Consider the following 24,135-nt stretch of genomic DNA (forward strand, 5'->3'; position numbering starts at 1 on the left):
TGGTACCTAGGAACGTTGTATCTAGGAATTTATTCAGTCTGGACGGCACTGGAAAGTATGTTGTATAGCAGTCTGGCATACCAGCCTAAGTACTGTGAAAGAAAGTGCACCAGCACTAAGGTTTCAGAAAAAAAACCCACAACTATAAATATCCTCACAACTCAAGAGATGTCTAGAGCTCCGTAGTAATACAAATTCTTGAAAGTTTAAGCCCCACATAGACAACATCTAGGAGAAAAAAAATACACAGCATTGTATGTGAAAACATTTTTGGCATGGCTCCTTAAAAAAAAAAAAAATCCATCGACGTACACTTCCCTGGAAAGGTACTGATCAGAAATATTTTTATTTCTATCTGAGTGTCATTTTGGCCTCTGGAGATTGAGCTTTTTACTAAGAAGCAGCTGAAATATTCCGTGAAAAATACCGACAAAAATGATTCCCTTCCACTGTTTTCTTGCTAAGCACCTCTTGCCAGTTTGTCACTAGCTCTAATTTTAGTCCTTAAGAACTGGATAATCTGCGCATTGGACAGGTCTTATGAGGTGCACATTCCCTGCGAGGGAGCTTCTGTGGCTTCAGCCGCCAGTGGGACTGGAGCCGGACACCCACCGCTGCACAGGTGAAGGCCCCCAGAGGGTTCAAAAATCCTGCATTGCCACTGACACCTTCTTGTTCAGTCTGTTGTTTCTCTGTCCAGCTCTGGCAGCTCCCAGGCATTACTAATGCCATACTCTTCACAAACTCCATTTCAAATCCTTGTAGTATGCTTCACCCTCAGGCATTCAAATAAGCTTAAACTTCCAGGATGATTTATAAAACAATTTCCTGTGGAAAACGTAACCAGTCTTGTAGAACAGAACATTTAGCTAGTGCCAGTTCAGACTGCTAATACTTCCATTAAACTACAAGCAGCTTCATAATGACAGCAATTTTGAGTGAAATAAACCCACTGGGATCAAATTTTCTGAACCAGCAGCTGTCATTATCATTTACAGCTTACTCAAGCTTCCGGGATAACAGCCAAAAATGCATGTATCTTCTTCCCTGCTCAACGATTAGCAGTGTTTTCTTCTGGTCTGAAAAAAATTCCTCAGCCACAGCAGCGCAAATCAAGCAACAGACTTTACTGCATCTTCATTTGCTTGACAGCGGCACGGAGCTCGCGAAGGCTGGCTGTAGAGATCAAACCTGCACGGGGCCAGGAAGGAAAGGTCTGAGAAACAAGTGATGAGATAAGGAAAATCAGTCAACGTACAGTGGATACACTTCAGCTCATGCCAAGTCAAAACCTGGATCGTGGTGCCGAAATCACTGCCTGCTGTACATATGCTAAGTATGCCCGACAGTATGACAGCCTAAAAAAGCCCGACATACTGAGCTGCGTGAGAAAAGCGCTTCAAGAACGGAGTGCGCATTGCTGTGGGGTCTGCTCTTCAAGCATCTTCACAAACGGGGTAAAGGAAGTATTCCTTTTCATAATTTCATACTTCATTTTAGTGATGATAGTTCCTACTATAAAAAGTCATCAATGTTAGAAGTCAGGCAAGCAGAGATCACCTCCTCAGGCAACGGCAGAGCCAAGGATACAACCTGACTGCCTCGCATCCTAAGCTTCTTACTCCTGTGATGTGAAGAAGTTGCTTTTGGTGGGGGGCAAAGGCAAAGAAGAGTGTAAGAAACACTTCACTGCACATAAAAATACTCTGGAGTCTGGCAAGTTAACACCTTCACAAGGATGAGACAGCAGGTGCCAGGATGGGGTTCAGGGATCAGACATGCAGACACGCTGGTGGCCCACAGCCTCCCGGCAAAGCCCGACAGCGGCACCCACCCGGCAGCTCCAACTACTCCTGGCAATCCCTGCTGGAACGGCCACTGCTCTGCCACCCGCCTGTCTCATTTTCACAGCTGCTGAGCAGCTGGAGGTGTAAATCACTAGGCACTTAGGCTGACCTGAATTTAAAGCCCAGAATGCATTCAACTGAGCACAAAAAGCAGAGACGCGCAAGGCCAAATGAATTTCTGACTGTCTCCGGACACTGATGGGTGGGTATTTCTTCCATGCATCTGCTGGAGATTTCAAAAGAGACAATTTCATTTAGATGAAAATATGTTTTCACGTAGAGGAATTATAGAGGACTGTACGAGAAGTTTATTTGTAAAAAGGTTGTGATGATTGTTAAATACCTAAGGTATGAAATGTTAAAAAGGAAAAGAAAATAGAAAAAAAAGGGGGGAATTGTAGAGGAATGAAGCTGGGTTAATTACCATTGATAACATACAGCTGTGGGCTGGCTTCAGGGGCTGTGGGTTGGCCAATGTGGTTAAGGTGCAGCTATGGCTGGTTCCTGTGAAGTAGTTAAATAGCTCTAAGGGGTATGGACGAGGAGCAGCCAAGAGAGATTGAGAAGAAGCACTGGGAGGAGAGAGAGCGCGCCCTGGATGAGGAGAAACAAGGAGAAGGCAGCAGAGGGACTGGCATGAAGAGTATGAAGAAACAGTATGAACAGTAGATGGACCTTTAAGACCTTGTGGGAGGTGGGTGGCTGTGCCAGGGCAAGGCATGCTAACTACTTACTGAAGTTAACCTGGTATGTGATGGTAAAAGACCTTGTTGCAGCTGGCTAGTTCTGAGAGGGCTGCAACATTTTAGTATCTTTTTACAATATCAGGAAGATAGTTCAGGTGGCACACAGGGTGGATGATCTGCTATTCAGACACTCGCTGTGCTTTGCACGGTCCGTGTGACACTACACAGTGACAGTGCCCAGCTGGACTGCAAACAGCCTGCGGTCCTTGCTGTGGAGGAGCACTACAGCTGAAGGCACAGAGGAGAGGAAAACAAGAGGCCTGGAATTGAGCTGGAGATAAATTCAGAAAGATAAAAGAAATCACTGTTTTAATAAATGAATCTGTAATGTGTTCAAGACTGCTACAGAGTAACTGAACTCGGTGAATAAGAACTGGGTTTTTTGTGGGGAGGGATCAGCTGCTGGAGTTGCACTCTTGTCCTGTGTCACAGGTTCTGCCACACGATAGCATATGTTGGCTGCTATCATAGAGCACTGGCTTAGTTGTGGTCCCCAGCTGGATCTTGGTGTACTTACTGTGGCCATAAAATTCAACGGATCTCGTTACAAAAGTCTAATCGCTACCTCAGTTTAGAATGTAACATTTACACAGCATTTAAAAGATGAAAGTAAGCGGCTCAGGTATTATTGATGTCAGTCTGTGATGCGGTGCATGCAGAAAAATATGACAAAGAATGACCTCAAAAAAATAAAAAACATTTACAGGCAAAACTAACAGTAAACTGCAATAAGGACGAGTTACCCAGTCTCTCACGACCTTGTCAGCTTTCCCTGCAGCTGTTACCTGGCTGAACCAGAAACTAACCCAGAGAAACTGCAAGTTCTCTTCTCGGCTCTGAGACTTCTTCCACTTACACTCTCATTTTGCAATACAGCTTTGAAGGTTAAAAACATGTTGCTGAGTTAACAGCCAGAGGCTCAGAATCACTGTTTCAGCTGGAAAGAAACCCCTTTTTTAGGTGATGTCACACCAGGAGCTCCTCAACCTGAGGACTTCAGAGCCGAATCCTGTGCCCCAGCTAATCTTCTGGACCTGAAAGGAGGGGGAAATTACCACTGCCCTTGATGCCAGGGATGGAAAAAATCTGCCTTAAATATACACATTGCCATCTTGACCATCGAGGAGACATCTCGGTAAGATGCGTTCACCATGCCACAAACGTATCAAAGTATGTGTGTTTAAACTGAGCAACTGGATGATCAGTGTTCCAACACTTCATAGCCTGGGGCTCTGAGATGATCGGTATAGTCGGTGATCCCTCCCTCTCTTTTCTCTTTACCTGATCTGGAACAAGCTCTGTACTTTTCACCTCACCCCTCTTTTTGCCCATCTTCTCGCCCTGGTGAGTATCCAGCACCCGGGTCTTTCCACTCCTTTCCTCAGCTTCCCAAAACATGACCAACTTGGAAAAGAAAAATAATTACGACAGCCATTCCAATGGCTACAGTGGCAAATACTCCCCTCTGCTACATTCTCAGGAAATGAGTGGGTGGCAGAGCATCCTCCGCTTGGACCTCTCAGTCAGCAGTTTGTGAGCCTCTGCAACACGGCAGTAAAGCCAGCCAGGGCAGGGGAAGGTGCGACACCACGGCTGCTGCTGAGCCTGCATGTCTCCCTCCAGCTCCTCACCTGCCAGACCTGCTCTCCACCTGAAGACCACTTGCATATAACCTGCTCTCTATCAGACCTGTAGGTACAGTTCAGCCTTTTGATCGATTCCAGGCAACTCTACCTGACCCCAGCAGCTTCTATACAGGTAACAGTAGAAAGAAAACATTTTCTTAGCTGGAAATATATGTAAACAAAATATCAGAATACCTACTCAGCTAAGCCTCATTAGAATGATGATACGTATCTTGTTCTAAAAGTTTCCATTGATACACGTGATTAATCAAGGAATGCCTGATACGTTTCTAATGTATAAAAGACATTCACATAAACCTGTAGCACATCCTCTCAAGATGCTGATGTTTCTCAGGGTCAACAGGAATCACGTCCTCATGCATTACTGCAGGATCATTTTGTTAATGCCTTTCCTCAGAAATTTCATTTATGAAAGAAACAAACTGTTCTGCGTTCTGCAGACACTTAAAACTCTTTAAGCTCCATTAGCATTAAGATTATCAGTTCAAATTTTGATCTATCTTAATTCTATCCTAATGTTTAGCCTTATTTCCTATGAAAATACAGTTTATTCAATCAGTCTGAGCTTTGCTAATCCCCTCCAGTAACTTCTGAATCCTTTGGCAGAATCCAAAACCACCTGACTGAGAGATGATTACGTTTCTGCCAATTCCCGCAAACAGGCAGCTGTGTAAAAACGAGTCTAAGTGTTTCACTTCATAGATAGACGCAAAATAATTCTGCACATTTCCAGACATCAGAAAATCTACACTGATGAACCAGTCTTTGTGCCTTAACTGCAGCAAAAAATTGAAACTAAACTCCTTCCCAGATATCAGCCAACTAACCAGGAGACATAAGTCTGCAGAAACTAGAATTTACTAATTCCAACATTCCCAAAACGACTTACAATCGTACTGTACCATCCAGACAATAGTTGAATTATCTGTCTTCCCAGATGTTAGAATTTACGTAATCAATTATCACCAGACAAGCAGCAACACTACCAACTTAACAAAAATATGGATGAACAAAGATTATAAAAAAACTTTTTCAGGTTATCAAGCATTTGCTATTAGACACAGTTAACTCAGACCACTGAAATTCCAGGAGGAATTGGACCCAGGTTTTAGCTTCAGCCTACTCTGCCAGTGGATTTAAGATTGAAATTTGAACTCCTCCCAGTCTGGCAGTATTATATTTTGCTGGCTGATCCACTGTCATTTCTTAAAGAAGACCTATCCTTGTATTACTAAAGTAACAGCCTTAAATATAAGTCTATGTAGAATGTTTTATTTATGTGTAAAAATAAAAAGTCATTGTCCTTTTCAAAAGGTCTCTTTAAATATGAAACATGCCAGAAAAACTGTCTTAGATAGCTGGGTTTTATCTACAGATTATTAGAAACTCAGCAACAAAATTTAAAAATATCAGTTATAAAAAAACCCCACCCAGATAAACACCGGATCAAAGAAAGACTGTTGTAATTAATGATTCTAATTGATTTTCTGCCACCAGCATGAACTGTACCACTGTAATAACCTCTGGCTCTTACCTTCCCAACACAAAAGACCAATGTATTTCCACATATATTTGTAATTTATACATGATTTTTACACACATACCTATTCAGACACCATGGATCCTTGCTATAAGCTTAAGAACAATATGAATTTGAGCTTATAATAGAACAAAGTAGTTTCCTGAAGAAAGAACACAAACAAACAGGGGGAAAAAGGAGATAATTAAAAGCATTGAGCTCTGAGTCTTCAGGTTAGGAGAGAACTAGAATATGCTCTAGAAAAGTGCACAGAGCTAGGGTAAGAAGTCATCCTCCAGTCAGCTCCCTGGTGAAGTATCAAAGTCTAACATTTTATTATGTAGCGTAATTATGTAACATGTATTACGCTACACAGTGATATCCTAACAAAAAAAACCAACAACAACAACAACAAAAAAACAACAAACTGAAAAATATGCAAGAGACTATCTTTTTCTTAAAACAATACCTGAGAAAGTCCGGTGCTTTGGAAATCATGTTTTCAAAATCTGCAAATCCTAGTTTCCCGTCACCATCCATGTCAGCTTCTTCTATCACCTTCTCACACACCAGAGTGATTTCTTCTGCTGTTAGCTCTTCTCGGGTCAGCTTATTGAGGGTTTTTTCCAAGTCTGATTTACAAATGAAGTTATCTGTGTTAAAATCTAAACAATAAAAGAACCAAAGAAAAGATCACCAACAACTCTCATATTCCTTTACTTCAAACAAAAAGGCACACAAAAGCGCAGTACCGTAGATCTTAAAGGCATAGATTGCTTTCAGCTCTCTGGGAGCCATTTCACTGAGCACAGAGAACATATCCACAAAATCGTTGAAGCTGAGGCTCCCCTCTCCATCTTCTGAGAAAGACTCCACAATCCTTTCCTTGAAGGGATTCTCCTGTGAAAAACAGATACATCTTAATTTTAGTATTTGGAAGATCAAAACACCTGCCAACTCCCTGTTAATGAGCATTTAATTCCATGGTTAGCTCTCTGAAGACAACTTTTTTTTTTCCTTCCAAAAATGCACCTAAAAAGTCACATTTACAGGCATCAGCAGACTGTGCTGCTGCACAGCCCCACTTCTCGCCCCGAGCGTCTCAGCTCCGCTCTGAGCCATGCTCTCTGCACTGGTGCTCATCGCGTTTCTCCGGTGTGGAATACGCGCTTCATAATGTCAGAGCAAAGGTACTGAGAGTGTGAAGAGGGTAAAGGCACTGAGAGCGTGAAGAGCACTTGCCCGTAACGGGTTCCTGGCAAGGGGTCGGAGGGCCACAGCTCCCACATCAAGAAGCTAACGCACACCAGCAGGGGGTGGCAGGAGGGGAAGGAAACAGGAACCCCATGGTGGCAAGCCAGCAAAACAAACGGGACCTTTATGCCTTCTGCTGGCACCTGACTGAAGGCTGGAGGAAGAATGAAACCACTTCAAAAAGTATCTGCATTTCACACCTGATTGATGTGGAACTATCAATTGAACCATGTCTGTTCAATAGGGCTGCAGAGTCACATCCCAGTAGAAACTTGTAGAAAAGTCTTCCATTTTCACTCCAATACACGTCCATGCCCAGCCTCGGGTTGAACTGACTACAAATGCCAGAGTTTTAACTGAAATTTCATCTCCAGAGGAGATGGTCCCAAGACCCTTTTCTAGCACCCTTCCAATGCAGCTGCTGTCAAGGCTACTCTGAGTAACACAACAGTCTAAAACCATAAACGCACAAGCAAGCATAAGTAAAGCTGCTTTACGACACTGAAGTCCAAAACAAACATCTTCAGAGTAACAAGACAACATCTTTCCATCAACTATACAAACCCCTAAGATTAATTTGTAGCTGTGTCTATAAAACTGGGAAAATCAATTCAGTTCAGTTGAATACAAATAAAACACACAGACATCATTTGGGCTGTGAGCAGCATCTCATGGAAGCTGTTCTACAGATCTTATCAAAGCCAAGACACCAATTAACGTGTTGATCAGCAACATGGACAGTGGGATCGAGCGCACCCTCAGCAAATTTGCCGACCCCACCAAGCTGTGTGGTTCGGCTGACACGCTGGAGGCAAGGGATGACACCCAGAGGGGCCTGGACAGGCTTGAGAGGTGGGTCAACGCGCATCCCATAAAGTTCAACAAGGCCAAGTGCCAGGTCCTGCATGTGGGTCGGGACAACCCCAAGCACAAACACAGGGCAGACAATGGATGAGAGCAGCCTGAGGAGAAAAGACTTGGGGGTGCTGGTGTCCCTGCCCATGGGGGGAGTTGGGACTAGATCTTTAAGGTCCCTTCCCACCCAAACCATTCTATGATGCTATGATCTCCTATAAATGTAAACAACTTTCATGGTAGCGTATAGTTCATGATTTTTAATATGCATGCATAATTTTATTTAACTTTAAAAGAAGCAGCGTTGTGAAAGCTCAGACTTCAATCATATATCCATTTAATTTCTTTTTTTCTGTAAGTTCAATTAGCTAACGGGTATTCATAAACCATCCAATCATTTCACATTACTTTTCATAAAACAGCTGTATTTTAGAGGTAAATGACCAGAAAAAAATCTTATTTTTCAGTTTACTTGAATTCTTTCTTGATAACCCACACATGGAACAGATGCACCTACAGAACACATTTTCTGCACACCTGTGGAGACTAAAAAAGTACAAGCAGCATGGACAAAGCAGAGTTACATGAATAGATTGACATTTTGTATTAATGTAGTAAATAAATGTAATGTAGTAAATAAAGTAATCATCTTAAAGGAGCATGAAGTACCTTACAAAAGTATTGGGCTGCTTATGCAGCTGCCTCTGAAGTGAAACTCAACAACTGCTAAATAGTGTGCAGTAGCTTACAACAAAAGCTGAAGATAAAGATGTTCAACTGAAATCACACGGAGAACTTGGAAGCGTAATGAAATTTGTCACCCACACAGAGATAACATTTAAGATACATTTTTTTATAGTCGCAAATAATTAAAAACTTTCAAGGATTCTTGTTAAAAGACAAGCATAACATACGCAAGCTTAAGTTCTCTAAGAGAAATGGGAGGTGTGACTGTGCATGTGGACATTTCGAAGAACATGCAGTTCTGGGGAGCAGCCTGCCTTCCTTCTCCAGGTGACCGGTCATGGCGTGGACTCACGCCACAGGATGACCCTTTGCCGCGTCCAGTTCCAGGACGCAAGTACAGAGAAGTGGCCAGCCATTTGTGGGGTACAGGGCACGGACTGACCAGGCCTGTACCGCACCTACACCTATTTGTCAAGTCACGTCACCCAGCAAATCTAAGAACAAGTCTCTGTGAACATCCCAGCTGGAACTTTGAGGTACTTTTTCACAGAGGCTATACTGGCCATTCACATCCTCCAAGAGCATACCTGATCCTGGCAGAAGGTTTCTACTTAATGATACCAAAGCATTCAGGATACATCAGCTATCTAATGAGATGTCTCTGCGTCTTGCTGTTTGCATTCTAGGACTACTTCTGTGGTAGAAAATAGCTGGAGCCTGGCAGAAGGCAAATACCCATCTACTGACAAACCATGTAAGCGTGCGTGTCGATCTTCTGAGGATGGCTGAGGTCTGAGAAGCAGGCATTGGAAGCGTAATTCCATGAGACAATCAAGATTCAAAATTCACCGCTGAATGCCAAGATTTCTCCAGCCTTTCTGCCTCAGATGACAGCCAGGAATCAGGCTGTTTTAATGGATAGGTGAAGTAGGGACCACAGGGCCGTCAGCTCAAATGACAGCCCATTAAAGCAGTCAATACTAAATTCAAATTGTCCTGCAGGATTCAATGACTGAAGTAATTCCACAGTAAGGAGCATGCCTACAGATGTCAAAGGGAAGGAGATTAACGAGCTCACTGTGCTCTGAGCTGAATACTTCAGGCTGAGATCACTGCTCACATGAAGAAAAAAACAGCCCAAGGAAAAAATTAAAAAAGAGATTAAATAGTGTAGAAAAGAGGGATTCCTGAAAATAAAAAGACAACAGCCTCAAAAAAACAGCAGGGTCACATCTCTCAAAGAGTCTCAGAATGAAAAACAACACCTCAGAATTAGCCAGATGGCTGAGAGAAAGTAATTGTAAAAGGATCCGTAACGATCGCTCACATCATGTACATGATGTGTAGAGGAGGTATAGCAGGTGTGCATCTGAGAGTACTGCTGAAGCCGAAGTATCTGACTTGAGTGCTTGATAGACCTGTTTGTGCTGTGAATATACAGACAGACAGACGAGGGGAACGATTCTATTGTTTCAAATTGTCAGTTTACTGATAAGCCAAAGTAAGTTTCACTGGGGCTGAAACACATGCAAAAGGCCCGCTCTCTTCCTAAAGGCACATTAAAAATTAGTGTCTTTGTTGAATGTTTAATATTAGAGAATGCTAATCATCAGAATGGATGAGAAAAGATGTTAGAAAAAAATACCTTTTCTATTTCTAAAATACTATATTGCTTTCTTTAGAAAAAACCTCATCAGAACCATGTGTCATGGTAACAGTTGTAAACTGACATCTTGGAGGCAGCATTGGGTAACGAACAGGGAATACACAGATGCAAATATCCCTATCAGCAGTGAATATCAAACCCAGGACTTTCTGCATGAGAAATGCTAGGCGTGATCTCCTGGACTGAATAAACATATTGCAGTTGCATAAGATGAGCTGTCTATTTGGCATGTCAGAGATCTTGAAAACACAAATGAATTAACAATGAATTAAATGGACCTAAGCATACTTCTTAAATAACTCTTTGCCAAATGGATCTCTAAAACCTAAATGAAAAATAAAATCTTTCCTCATATTGATTTCTTTCCTTTAACTTTCTCATATTATGTGTCTTCAGGCAGTATATCTGTGGCTTACACAATGGAAAGTATTAGCTTACCTTCAGAGATACTTTTCACATCCTTTCTGTAATTTCATTACCTCTACTCCAAAGAGCACAGATTAGGGTTCCATCATATTTAAAGGAAAAGCCATGGGGGAAGGGAGTAAAGGGGGAAATTATACTGTTCCTTCCTAGGTTGTTTTCCCTTAAGCACTAATTGTTTAAAAAATGTATCTTTTTAAAACTAGAAACTTGCACTTGTCTTGTTAAAAAGCTTTTACTGCCCTGTCACAACAAAAAGGAGAGGGGAGATAGAAACCATGAAGAATTGTTACAACTAAAACTCTGCTGTTTTGCAGATTGATGTAGCGGTTTGAGAGAATCCTCCTAAATGTGCCATCCATCTTTTTAACGATCACTTCTTCTACTCAGATGATTGTGTTTCTGTAGAGTTTTTGAGTGTCACATAGCATCTATTCCGACATACAGACCTAGAACACCACAGAATAAACCATAACCATTAGTTTTCTAAGAAACTATTCTAAAGTTTATTCCTAAGAACGCGGCTAAATCTTACCAAGCCACTTGTTCTTTTCCCCTGCCCTGTAGTTCCCCTCACAGGCTCTAGGAAAGCCCCGCACTGACCTTCTGCCCTCTCCATTCTGGAGATGAATGGATTTAATGCACTGCACCCTATTTTCACAAGCAGACTGCATTGTGGAAATAGGAGGTTGCAAGTAAAGGTGTAAGATAGGCCAAGATAACTAAGCCAGAGATGCTGGACAGTCATTACAAAATGCTTCTCAGTTTTATATCCACAGAAACACGATGAGCAGTTTCTCTGTTGTACTTGAACCCAAGTCCCCACTGACAATAGGGAGGATATTTACACGCACAAAGCAGCCTGCTTTGCAGACTACTGAAAGCCAGAATTCCTTTCAATGCTTTAATCAGGACTTGTTCAGAACTGATCAGAAGCAAATCTTTCTCAGATTTTCAGGAATTATTCCTAAAAAATCAGAAATTAACTCTTACCAGCCAAACTTTAATATAAAAATGGCTAAACTGTTCATTACCACACCTCCACAGGAGAGACTGGTGCTTTGGAAGGGAAGCATGAAGTGTCCCTGGAGCAGAGAAAAGCACATTTCTTTGTTGGCTTTAGGTTTATTTTTTGCTTTTCTTCTTAAAATCGATTTTTTTTTCATGTGTAGATATTATATTCACATCATTAAAATTCTCTGCAGTGCCTACAGGGTACTGATTAAGAAAACCCTGCACAAACCCAGGTGAAGATACAGCTTAAAAAAAAAAAAAATAATCACATCATTCTGTCAGAATGCAGAAACGTTAAGACAGTCCAGCAGTAAGCTTAGCTCTCTACTGAAGGCTGCACTACGGTCACAACAGCCAAATAACAGATGATTCCAGTTGCATATGGAATTGCTTAAGTATTACAGAACATGACAGTGTATCATGGGAACATACGGTATTTTACAAAAACTGGTTCACTAATGATAGCAGGAAACTGCAGATGATATGGGTAAAGCCCATAAGCAGGTACAGCACTGGAGGTCACGGAGGGAAAATGGCCCTCGCCTACTGCACTTGCAGGGCACGTGGTTGAGACACACAATTAAAAAGGGGCTCCAGAGCAGCAAGAAGAGAGGTCTGAAAGGGGTAACATATCCACCCAGTCCTAAGGAGGAACACCAGGATGCAGAGACAAGGAAGCTGGGACGAGCCGCAGGTGAAGCGTGGCCAGAGCAGGGGGGGTGGGAGCAGCATCAGCCTGCCCGCTCGGCGCCACTGCCTGCTGCACGGAGAACTCTGGAGACTCACTGAAGCCGCTTCTAAAATTCCATCCTGTTACCACTGCAGGATGTGTTTTCATTCTATTTTGAAGCGAGTCAACATGCATTCCTGTATAAACTTACGAAAAATGGGGTGCAGGCATCGGTTCCGAACATACGACAGAGCCCCAGTGCCCCACGTGCCCTCCCGCGCCCTGGAGCAACTCCCGGGCCTGCGGCCGTCCTGTCCCGGTGGCGCGTGGAGCCATGAGCTGCCCCACTCGCTGCCGCGGCTGGTGACCAGGCCTGCGAGCGTCAACCCAGTCACCGCACCAGCCAGAAGAAGAAAGCCGCCAGCTCCAAAGGGAGTGGAATGAAATGGGTTCCCCTCCAGGAAGGCCTTTGGCGACCAGCTCCTGCCAGGGGGCCGCTCTGCACCACCATGACCAGAGACCGGCCACACGCTGCTCTGAGAGCCCTGATAGCCAGGGACGTGTGTGTCACAGAGAGGGTGGCCGCCTGCCGCCTCTACAGACCATACACCAGCTCTGCCACCGGGCGACATCCCCACATCCAGCTCTCTGAAAAGGACAGGGATAACGGGAGCAAAATCAGTTTTGTTTTGAAAAGAAATCACTTTTGCTTTCTATGTGGCTTCATACCAAACAGCTCATACCACTGCCACAATTTCACAGTATTAATTGCTGCACTCATGGGCACCCACATGCTCTGAATTTCCAAGGCTGCTGCCCGTGTAACCAAGTTTGTCAAAATTAAGAGAGCAGAGACTGCAGTGGAACAGATGGAGCAAAGCAACTCTGTTACTTTGCTGTAACGGTAGACCTAATCAACTGAAAGTATCTACCCCGTCTTTATTTATTTACTTCTTGTCCTGACTTTCAACTTTTAAGAACCCCGAGTCAGTGAATAATTCATTACCAATTAAAGTGAGTGCGCGTCCGTGGCGGAGGCACCCGGCCCCTCGGCCAGACTAGCAGTGCTTTGGTACAGGCTGCAGAGGGGGCGCAGGCCCGAGGGGCAGTGGGCCCAGGAGTGCCCCGGGGAGCCCCCAGGCCGCAGGGGGACATGGCGGCCATCGGCGCATACGAGCCCGGGGCACCCATTGTGCCATCAACACACCAACAGCCAGCAGCTTTTCCAAAACTCATGTATCGAGGCACAAAGAGACGGGTGCAGGGAGTCCCACACACACCTTCCCATCACGCCATCTGACCAGCCGCAAACTGCTCCACCCACAGACAGAGCAGCCTGAGCGCCTTCTGCCAGCAACCCCTGCATGGCGGCCACCTCCCCTGCAGCCAGGACACCTCTCACGGTTGCTCCTCAAGGCAGAGACACCTTCTACCAGTGACAGGTCTTTGGACTAGCCCAGCTTGAGTTGTCCCCAAACTGCAACTGGACTACGTGCAGGTGACCCTCCCCTGGCACTGGGACACTGCTCACCATTGGAGATTCCTCACCCGAGACGCATTCCTTACCCAAGGCAGAGAGACTTCTTATTCACAACGGATCCTCAGAAAGCAAACGAGAGCATGCTGAATTAATACTGCTGAAACTTTACTTAATATTATTACAAACTTTGCATATATAAACCTTTAGACATAAACCGTTGACCAAACCTGGGATGAAGGCTGATACAGCCACAGCCAGACCCTCCCTAGGAGCTCAGAAAGAAAGCAGGCCGTTCCAAACCTCGTGACTCAACGGGAGGGTCTTCCTCACTGTTTGTGTTCCCGGTCTCTGCATAGATCGTTCTAGCTCGACTCTAACTCAAATCTCCTTTGTGTGCTTCCTCCATGTAGTAAGTAACAGGGTGAACCCTGCCATCAAGCTCCGTTAAGTTGCACTTTTACAACGTCACATTAAAACCACTTTCGCTAATTCCTTTGACTGTGATTCTTTAAGTGATCTAAATCACTCATCCGTCACAAACTGGCACAGTCAGCAGGATCCTAGATCAGGATCCACGACAAATTGGCACAGTTGGCAGGGTGGCAAGTAATATCACTGATTACTTACGGAAGCATGAAATAAGTCCAGAATTCTCAGAAGAACGGGCTCATGATAACTGGTATGCCTGGCAAGCTATGGACAAACAGCCAAAGGTCGCCAGGCTTTTATAAAGGATCACAGACCCCATTATAGCAGAACAGGGTTTTGCTGAACTTACCATAACCTATGCCAAACTGGCCCTGACAGACCCAGGAGACCTTTGCTGTTCAGCTGAACTGCATCGTAAAAGTCAGAACAAAGATACTCTGAGTGGAAAAAGGGACTTTTGTCTTTAGTCCAAGCAGTTAAACAAGTTGAGGCACTAAGGGATCACCACAGAAAAACCCCACCAAAGCTTGTCTTGTTTTCCTTTTCCAGGAATGACACCGAGGAATGACAGCAGCCCATACTCCCTGGAGATTGGGTTAACCATCGAAGGACTGCTTATCCTCCTGGCAGGAGCAATCACCGCCAGCAGGAACCCAGTCCAGTTCACACAGCAACAGGCTCGACCCACAGGGCACAGACCCTCACTCCTTTTATTTATGCTAATCAATATGGCAGCTATAGTATGTTCCACACCACACGTATCTCAGTTGTGGCTGCAATCTGCTGGAACAGCAGTTATAAGGGAAGGCGATGAGGGCATCTTGCCCCCTGAGATTCAAAAGGTAACCTGGGATTACACAACTAAATTTGCAAGGGAATGGCAGCCCTGGTGGCATCTAGTTCACTCCACTGATAACCCCACGGACAGTAAAGCCACAGCTTTTGTTCTGACAATACGCAATGCTTCGGTACCTACCACATATGCAGGCACTGCCTGGGATTCAGCCACCCGGGACTGCACTCCACCTGTTCGGACACACAATATGGGCCCAACAAAACATGAATAAATGGCAAACTATTGATGCTAACGCATGCGTTAGACGGGAACAACCGGGAGGTATTTGTGAAAGTAATACCACTAAGGCCTAAGACATTTGTCTTGACACCGAACAAAATGTTTGTCATTTTGAAATACGTCCTGATGAAACCCCTGAAACTCACCTGTATATGTTGCATATGGGTGTGTTTGCATGAGAACCCTTTGTGAGTCAATTTTTACAGATAACACCATTGTAGAAACGTAATCACTCAAATACCCATATTCATAATTTTACCTGTCACAACACACCAATTGCTACAATTTAACTACATATCATATCAAGATTTACTGCCTACCTCCATTGGGATGAACCTTACATGGGTAAGAAAACTGTTGCAACATGATGACCTGCATCAACTGCTAAAATGAATTTGCAACAATGGCTAAAGACCCCTGACCACCGTCCCATCATGAAGCAGAGATACACCATGTCCTGGAAAGAGTGAAAAAGGATGGAGAACATCACTGGGGAGATACGTTACCCAGATGGTCACCAACAGCAACAGGAATTTTGAATCTAATGTTTCATCCAATTGTGATTTTATTAGCTCTAACAATATTACACTTATTACTTATAATAGTTTTATACGTAAAGGTTTGGGACACAACAAAGAAAAGACTCCTTGTTCATCACAAGGAACACCCCAATAATGTAATTAATAGTAATATTTTATACTAAAAGCTATTTGCTTACTGTAGATCTGCAAGTGACACCATCAAATCTTTTTTTTTGCTTTGAAACACAAAAATCCTGGCTCAAAACATTAACGTGTGAGGTAAAGGTCTTTCTTTATAATAGCAGAATCTAATTTAGAAAAGTGCATTATTGATTCTGTCCATTTGTCAGAATCTGCAGTGATATTGACCTCAACATTGCCAGTAACTAGAAATGTAATGTGTATATGAAAAAAGCCAGGTGCATTGAAATTATCACTAATTTCATTAGAATTCAATAGACATCAGTTCATTTATTTCTATTTTAAGATTTAGATGTTGGCTTTGTCTTCACCTTGATGAAAATTTACTGAAGGAAAAAAGCACCAGAATTATGTATTTAGCAGCCTGGTCAAACCGCAAAGGTTAAAAGGTATTTTTTGGTACGAGCTAGAGTTACTACCTAGATTGCTTGGAAAATGAACTCTAGGGGAAACACTCTCTCCCCCTCCCCACCATCTGCACGGGTAACCACAAAAGGCTCCATGACCAAGACTGACCCTCGTTTATAACTGAGATCCTGGGTGGCATTTTAACATCTCCTAGTGTCAACGTTTTGAAAGAGTTATGGAGTAAGATCTAGCCTCCTCTAACTGGTATTTCACTGGAAATGAACTCACTAGTTATTGAAAGCACTTCCTCTGTGAACTGCTAGAATTCCTGAAATAAAATGAGTGGTTTGACAGCAGTATTTCTAAGGATCTTCCACAGCCTTGTGAGACCTGGGAGAAGATAGATGACAATCAACTTTACTTATGGAAGTCTATTATCATTACCACCTAACTTTGCTAAGGTAATGAGATGTGCTCCTGTATCTCAAAATCTAATCATGGTCCAGTATAAAAATTCTGGTTTATATCTCAGCTTAAGCACCAGGCTGCCTTGTAAATACAGTAGTAGCCTCCCATCTCTAAAGTTTTTGTACAATAAGCTGTTCCTTAATGTGCTCCCGAGTGTTCAACCCTGTATCACTGAAGCCAAAAAGAACCTGTGTGATTATCACTTCGTGCTTTCTTTTCTGAACTTTGCCTTGATTTTTCACAAAGCAGCTATCGGCCATCTGGCAGTTAAACTCCACAGAGCCACATAACTGAGCCTGAGAATTTCATACTGCACTATCAAGATTCTAGAGATGACAACATAAAACTTAGGGAATACCAATGGTCCACACCAGAAGTGCCAGCCAGTACAAGCACCTAAGATGCTACAGTGATGAATGAGTTGCATACATGTTAGAGAGAAATAAAGCTACTTACAGTAATGGATGAATGAATCAAAACCCCTGGAGGATGATACATTTTATCACCAAGATAAGAATTCCGTATTTATGCACAAGCAAAAATAGCGGATAGTTGAAAACAGAATACTTAAAGATGCTCCCACGTACTTAGGCTTTGTGAAGCCCATGCTGTTTCATCCTGCTAGCTACTAAAAAAGCTAATTGGTTTATTTTATTATTTTATATTCATGTATGTAAGACCGTTAGCAATTTTTAGTGTATTGTTGTCTATACAACACTAATGTGCATTTTTATTTACAGCTGTCCAACCGACATGACAGCACTTCAGTAAGCCAGGCAAATATTCCTATTTCAAGATCAAGAATGTTCTTGCTTTCAGACTAGCTGCTCAGCTTCACATGACCGGTTCCAGGTAACTGCTAAGAGCAGGTCCTTTGAGTAAATCACCTCAGACAAATCTCACTGGGGCATTAAGAATAAATCCAACGGATCTAGGGATTGCTACTAAGGGACACACACACCCTGCCCCCCAACTATAATATGGGAACTGTCATAATCATCAGTCCATCCAGCCCACCAGCCTAACTCTAACTGGAACCAGTAGCAGATAAGGCAAACATAAAAAAAAAAAAACAAAAAAAAAACAAACAAAAAAACGGTGATATGGCCATCCTTCCTATAGTATATTCTGAGATCAATGCAATGAGCATTTTGGGGACTTTAAGTTAGATATTACATCCAGTTCATAAAAATGAGTAGCAATCTGTGGAATTCTGCTCTATAAAAGTACCTAAATAATTTTGGAAGGCTAATGCTGTCTTTGCCGAAATGTCTTGTGGCAACAAGTTCCTCAATACATTCACATGTTATGTCAGCTGTCTGTAATGCCATGCAATACTTCCTTGTCCTTGTGAAAAGTAGTGCATAATTGTTCTCTATTCACCTGTTGGTATCATTCATCCCATCCCACAATCTCATGGGCAGGACAAAGATGATCTAGAGCAAGTGTTCCAAGTCCCAACTTCTTGCTCTGGTGAGTAATTTAACACTATACTGCAGAATTCAGCCTAAGGGCCTGATAAGGGCTGCTCATGCCAACAACTCGCAGGCTACTGACTTTGATGCCTAATTATGACTTAAATCTAATTTTAGATAAATCTGATTTGAAATCTTTGTTTCTGTCTCCAAACTGGACTCAATTTGAGGTTAACTAAAATGCAAGGCATTTTTGCAAAGTATTATTATTTTTGCTGTTGCCTAATTTCCTTATTTGTATAATAATAAAAATGATACAAACATTTGTTTTCTACAAAACTTACATGAAATACTTATAATATACCTGAATGGTTAACCTATAGTAAGATATTTTAAGCAATTGGTGAACTGGAAAAAAACCCAACTTTTCAGCAAGATCTTTATTTTAAAGTTCCATTAATACTTCCCCAGATGTACTTTTTTCATTATTAAGTATACAGGCCCATAATTTAGGCTCTTTTATAAACACATAATGTTGTTGAAAAATAATGTTTTCTTCAAAGCTGCTGATACTAGAAGCTCACATATAAACACACCCTGAATTCCACCACTGTTGTAGCCTGTTCCTACATCACACTGTGTAACACACCGGGCAAAGATGAGAAGAATGGTTTTGTTACACTACAGTACCTGCATGATTTATTAAACGTCATTCATTTTATTTGAGGTGAGGTAGGAAGGTCAACTTTGCAAGCTGTGGAGCAGGGAATTACACTTACACCCATGGCACTCAAGGACACATGCTGGGCATGGCTGATGTGAAGCTAACCTGGAGCTGGATTCTAATTAGGGGTGGGTTATGCAGCTTCAGGAGTTTGAAGGGCGAGTAGCTTTCACCAGCTGATGAAAGAACCATTTTGAAAGCTCTATTAAAAACTCATCGCACATCACACGTTTCCATTCTGTCACTATTTCGAGCCACAGTGAGGTATATATTAATTCTATTCCTATACTATGGAATATTGGTAAGGAAGGTCATTAGCAAAACAGCCCTGCCAAAATCCTTAACTATTGATAAGTCAAATAATGTAGATGTGCTACATTGATGACAGTGCCATTTATGGCTTTTAGGATAGAATTAATGCTGTCTATAGTTTTCCTGGCATTATTTTATTTATAAAATTTTAAAATTTACAATGTCTTTACTTTTTATGTGTAACTTTGGAATTAAAGCTAGCCACACCATCATATACTTTATTACAAGGCCAACCCATCATTAGAAAGAGTATAAACATATACTAGGATTTTGCTGAGTAATTCCTTGCTCAGTGTGGAAAAGAATCCTAAATTATTTCTCAGTTATTCAGAAACCCGAATTTCTAAGCTGTACATAGGTATCTGGTAAACCAGAGTCATAAGTGAAGGATGAAAATTTTTCAATGGCCATCTATTAAATTAAATGCTCATATGTGTTTAATCTCTAATGTTTCCATTTATGTGAAATGCTGGTCAAACACTTTTTAATGAACATTCTTTAGAGTGAAGTATGCTCCTCGTTCAATAAATGGTATTGTTGCAGAACCAAACATGCAGTAAGTGTGGTAATAAAGGAACAAGCTCTGTGAACTTCAACCTGAAGACCAATTAAAATGTCTTTCACTGTGTTGACTTAACCTCCTCCAAACCGAATTTCTAAAGCATTGCTTACGCTTGTACGCTTTTCCCCCAAATAATCAATGTCTTACAACATTAAGGAAGAATTTCTAAATCTTTCAAGTGAAGTGGAAGGCCACCAATTAGAAGGTTTTTATGGCATTGCTCTTAATACTTCATGCACAGTGAACAAATAGTTGTTTCTACATGATAGTAATTTGAAGATGTCAACTAATTTGCAGACATGATAAAAATAGACCACGGGACCAACGACAACATAACTAACTGTTTGAAAAATAAATGCTAAAAATCCTGTTAAAACCATATTCACTTGTTGAACTGGTAATAAAAACAAATAACGTCTCAATTATTTTTGTACTGGTTGCTTTATGCTACTGCTTCTCTCATTTCTAGTTACATGGACTGTCTCTCCACTTCCTGTCACGCAATGACTCCATGAGACATGGAAACTCCTGGTAATTAAGAAACCCAGTATTTACTGTGCTCTTGCAGCTGAGAAAAAAGGGGGAAACTTACTTTTGATCAGCAACGTTCTGCACACCTCAGGCAAATTTTCTATCCACACACTGAGACAAGAACTTCTGATTTCTAACCGGCCCTTCACACAGAGATCCCACCGGCTTCTAAGGGATCAATGTATACCAAGTGGAAAGATTGCTGAATGTAAGTTTTGTTCCTGCTCATTTCCTTTCACACGTATCTCAGCTGTCTCTGCAAGACAGGCACCCACCCCACCTAAACACTTTCCAGTTTCTGGGGCTGGTTTTGCCCTTGACCAGGAACAGGAAGGGGAAGACCTCAGCATGGCACATTGCTTCAGGATATCAAAATTACTTGGCAAAACCTCTGGCAGTTGAGCTACATAATTTAAGACACAGTTTGTAAGCAGTCAGAATTGATACCTTTAGCTCAGGCATGTTTATTATAAGCTGCATAGGTAGTTTAACATCTGGGTCCTTTGTATAGTCCATGGGCACAACGTTTGGTGCCATTTCATGGTATCGGCCATGCAACCTGTAAACAAGCAGAAAAAAACAGCCAATAACCAATTTTAAACAACCAATTCCATTCATACAGCAATCAGACACAAATTTGTCTTGCAGCTCTAATTCTTAGTATTTTTAGCACACAGGTCCAAGCCCACCAAATCCCCATATTTTTAGAGGAAAAAAGAAAAGAAAAAAAAAAAAAAGGCTTTGATGCAGTACCCAGCATAACTGCTGCTAACACCCACGCGTAACTCGAGGCGCATAACTCAGTAGCGTTTCAGGCTGCCTGTAGTAACATTTCAGCACCATACGCAGGCCTGGATCAAGGCACTAACACTGTGAGCACAGCCCAGGATCACATCCCAGGGGAGACTATTGGGCGATCTGCACCACGCCAGAAAGTTGTCATTGAACAACAGCTCAGAGAATTTAAAAGTCAAATATGCAACTATGATGCTACAGGCAACGATATCCTTGGGTGACACCACTTCTGAATTTAAAAAGCCCTTTTCCTCTCCGTGACTCACTAGCATTGGGATTTAGCCTTACAATCCTAGCGCTGGCTGACACTAGCGCACAGACCATGCCCACTCCATTCCAGTTCACGCAGCTTTGTTTCATTCTTGGCGCAGCTTATTCATCAAACCAGGGTGTTTTAAAGGCAATGCACAAGTGTTTCCCTGAGAGATGCAAACGTTCATAAACCGAGTTTGACCCTCTAAGGCTCGCTTACCATGCGGACAATATCACGTCACAGTTTTGTAAGGGAGCTGGGAAAGGAAGAGTCAAAGCCCGTGACACACATCAATGTTTCTAGAAGTTTAGAAGCTGAGTACCAGTAAATTGTAAAAACTGTCTGAGTCTCCTGCACAACCTAGGCAAAGACTGCATAAATGTTTCTGCCACGTTACTTCCAATCATTAATTGAATTAACATGTGCTAATCCCACCCTTTGTTTGCTGTCTCCAGATATTCTAGTGAATGAGCGCAAAAGCAGAGCCCGAAAGCCAAGAGAAAACAGCCGGATGTAACGAAAACATCAACTTCAGCAGGGTGTAAACTCTTCAAACTATCTCAGCGCATTTATTCTCACTAGGGTGGCTCGCTCAAATTAGGAGTGGAAGCGTTTCAAGTAAAACGGGTATTCAATCCAAACTCACCAAAGGATCTCAAATTTTGAGCTCTTAAACCACAGACAGACATTCCCTGGTATGTAAAACATTACCTGCTTAGAATTAATTCATATACTGGGGAGATTTAATTCTGCTGATTTTCTAATTGTACTGGTTGTAGTGATTATGTCGTTCTAGCGGACAAGTATACAGAATCCCAAGACTCTGTCAAATAATAGCACAAAAAGGCTGGAGAGGGAACACCTGTATCCCAGTGCTCAAAGATCAGTCAGAGATCAATGGATCCAGCATGAACGTGGGACCCGCCAGCCCTCTGCGTGTGTTAAAGGAATAGGAAGGAAGTGTAGGTAGCTGCTGTCCACAGAAAACTTAGAAAATGTCATGTACTACAAAATGTAACTTTTATCATACGTGAAAATTTTGTTTCACGCCTAATCCTTCATCTGCATAGGGCAGAACGTGGTCATTTTACCACATCTTAGGTACTAACACAAAGCAGTCTGGTGTCTCATTAGGTCACATGTACTATTTACATATATTGAAAAGCTGTACGTATTTTTTGGTGACGTTTTCATTTTAACAAAACAGTCCTGCCTGCTCAGTAGGCATACTAACGATTACAAGGAGAGGTTAAGAGGTTTTAAACAGTGGAACAGGAACCACGCAGCAATGCAGCCTCCCCAGCCCCTCCGCCTTGCCAGCTGCAGCTTCAGCCCCAGCAGCCCCACAGCTATTCCAAGTTCATGTGGGGAAGGAATTTCAAAAACCAGGAGAAAATAATCTACAGGCACCTCTCCGGCCATCATTATGATGTGTCACAAAGAATACATGAAATGGAACACAGACACATGTTTTGTCTGGATCTTAGGAAACTAATGTCTTTACACCCCGCAGCAGTATTGTTGTGCCATACAGGAAATTAAATATCCACTGACTGAAGCATATTTCGGCTGCTTACCACAGCTCACCCTGACATCTCATAAATGCTCTGTCATTTAAGATGGAACAGCCATTTCCCACTCCAGTAACTGATTTCTGTCATAAACAGCAGCTACAAAGATGCCCCTAAACGCAACAGAAAAAAAAAAGCTTAAAAGCACTTAAAGGAAAGCAAACCTTTGCAACCAAATATCCATCTAAGGATTTATTTTTTTTTTAAAGCTACATACTGAAATGGTATTCTAGTCTTCATCAAAATAAAGCAATGCACCCTTGGAACAGCTTGACCATTGTGAGCAACATTTCGAAACACACTGGCTGGCGCTGCCTGCTTATTTTAACGGCCAGGATTGTCTTCCCTGCTTTCTCCAGTATTAGACTCTTCTGTCTTTGCTCTGTCTCCTCCAACAGGACTATGAATACAGATGCCGAGTTGGGCATCTTAAAGTTCTCCACAATGTCTTTCAGAAGACACAGAAGGGGTTGGAATAAAGTGATCAGTATTTCATGGTTTACTAAGCTTGTTAAGTTAACCTAAAAACAAGGTATGGAATTTCTCTTAGTCTTCAATAAAGAGCTCCTAACAAACCCTCCTTTGTAAAAAACAAAACAAAACAAAACAAACCAAAACAAAACAAAAGCTGGGTCAATTTCTACTGGGAACAAACAAGTGACAGCAGTCTAAAAAAGTTGTGGGAAAGTATCTCTTAGTGAAATACAGGCATATCACAAGAATAAATAAACACCTGTTAGTAGTAACAAAAGAAAGACCCACAACAGTGTGAATTTTGAACTACTTTAGTACTAGGAATAACACAGTGCTACAATAGAGACTGAGTACTAAGATGACAAAAAGTACTTACTACAGGTACATCAAAAAGCAGTTCATTGTCACCACCGACTCCCGGTGATCTGATACTCAGCACTCTTTTGAAAGAAGTACTACAGCTCCGTATGATGCTCACCATCGTCAAGTAAAGTAAGAAATTTTGAAATGGTATCTACAGAGATAGCGATATTGGTCTAACACAAGAAACAGCCTTGGAAGGCCCAGGACAGGTTCAATGCTGTATCGCAGCTGCCCTTTGCTAGGAAGCAACAATCTTATCTCAGTGATGGAGGCTTAGAGGGAGAGA

The 24,135-nt window shown here is 42.2% G+C and overlaps 1 protein-coding gene across 1 annotated transcript in view; it reads right to left on the reverse strand.

Annotated features, from left to right (window-relative positions):
- Positions 1-24,135, reverse strand: part of CIB2 (calcium and integrin binding family member 2) — a 49,775-nt gene that overhangs the window by 1,911 nt on the left and 23,729 nt on the right. Inside the window, exons 3-5 of the mRNA XM_005434108.3 lie at positions 20,841-20,952; positions 6,511-6,658; positions 6,228-6,423 (exon numbers count right to left, since the gene is read on the reverse strand). Of these exons, the coding sequence (XP_005434165.1) occupies positions 6,228-6,423; positions 6,511-6,658; positions 20,841-20,952 (456 nt within the window). The remainder of the gene's footprint in view (positions 1-6,227; positions 6,424-6,510; positions 6,659-20,840; positions 20,953-24,135) is intronic.

This window comes from Falco cherrug, chromosome 7, assembly GCF_023634085.1.
Source record: "Falco cherrug isolate bFalChe1 chromosome 7, bFalChe1.pri, whole genome shotgun sequence".
In the NCBI taxonomy this organism is placed as follows: domain Eukaryota; kingdom Metazoa; phylum Chordata; class Aves; order Falconiformes; family Falconidae; genus Falco; species Falco cherrug.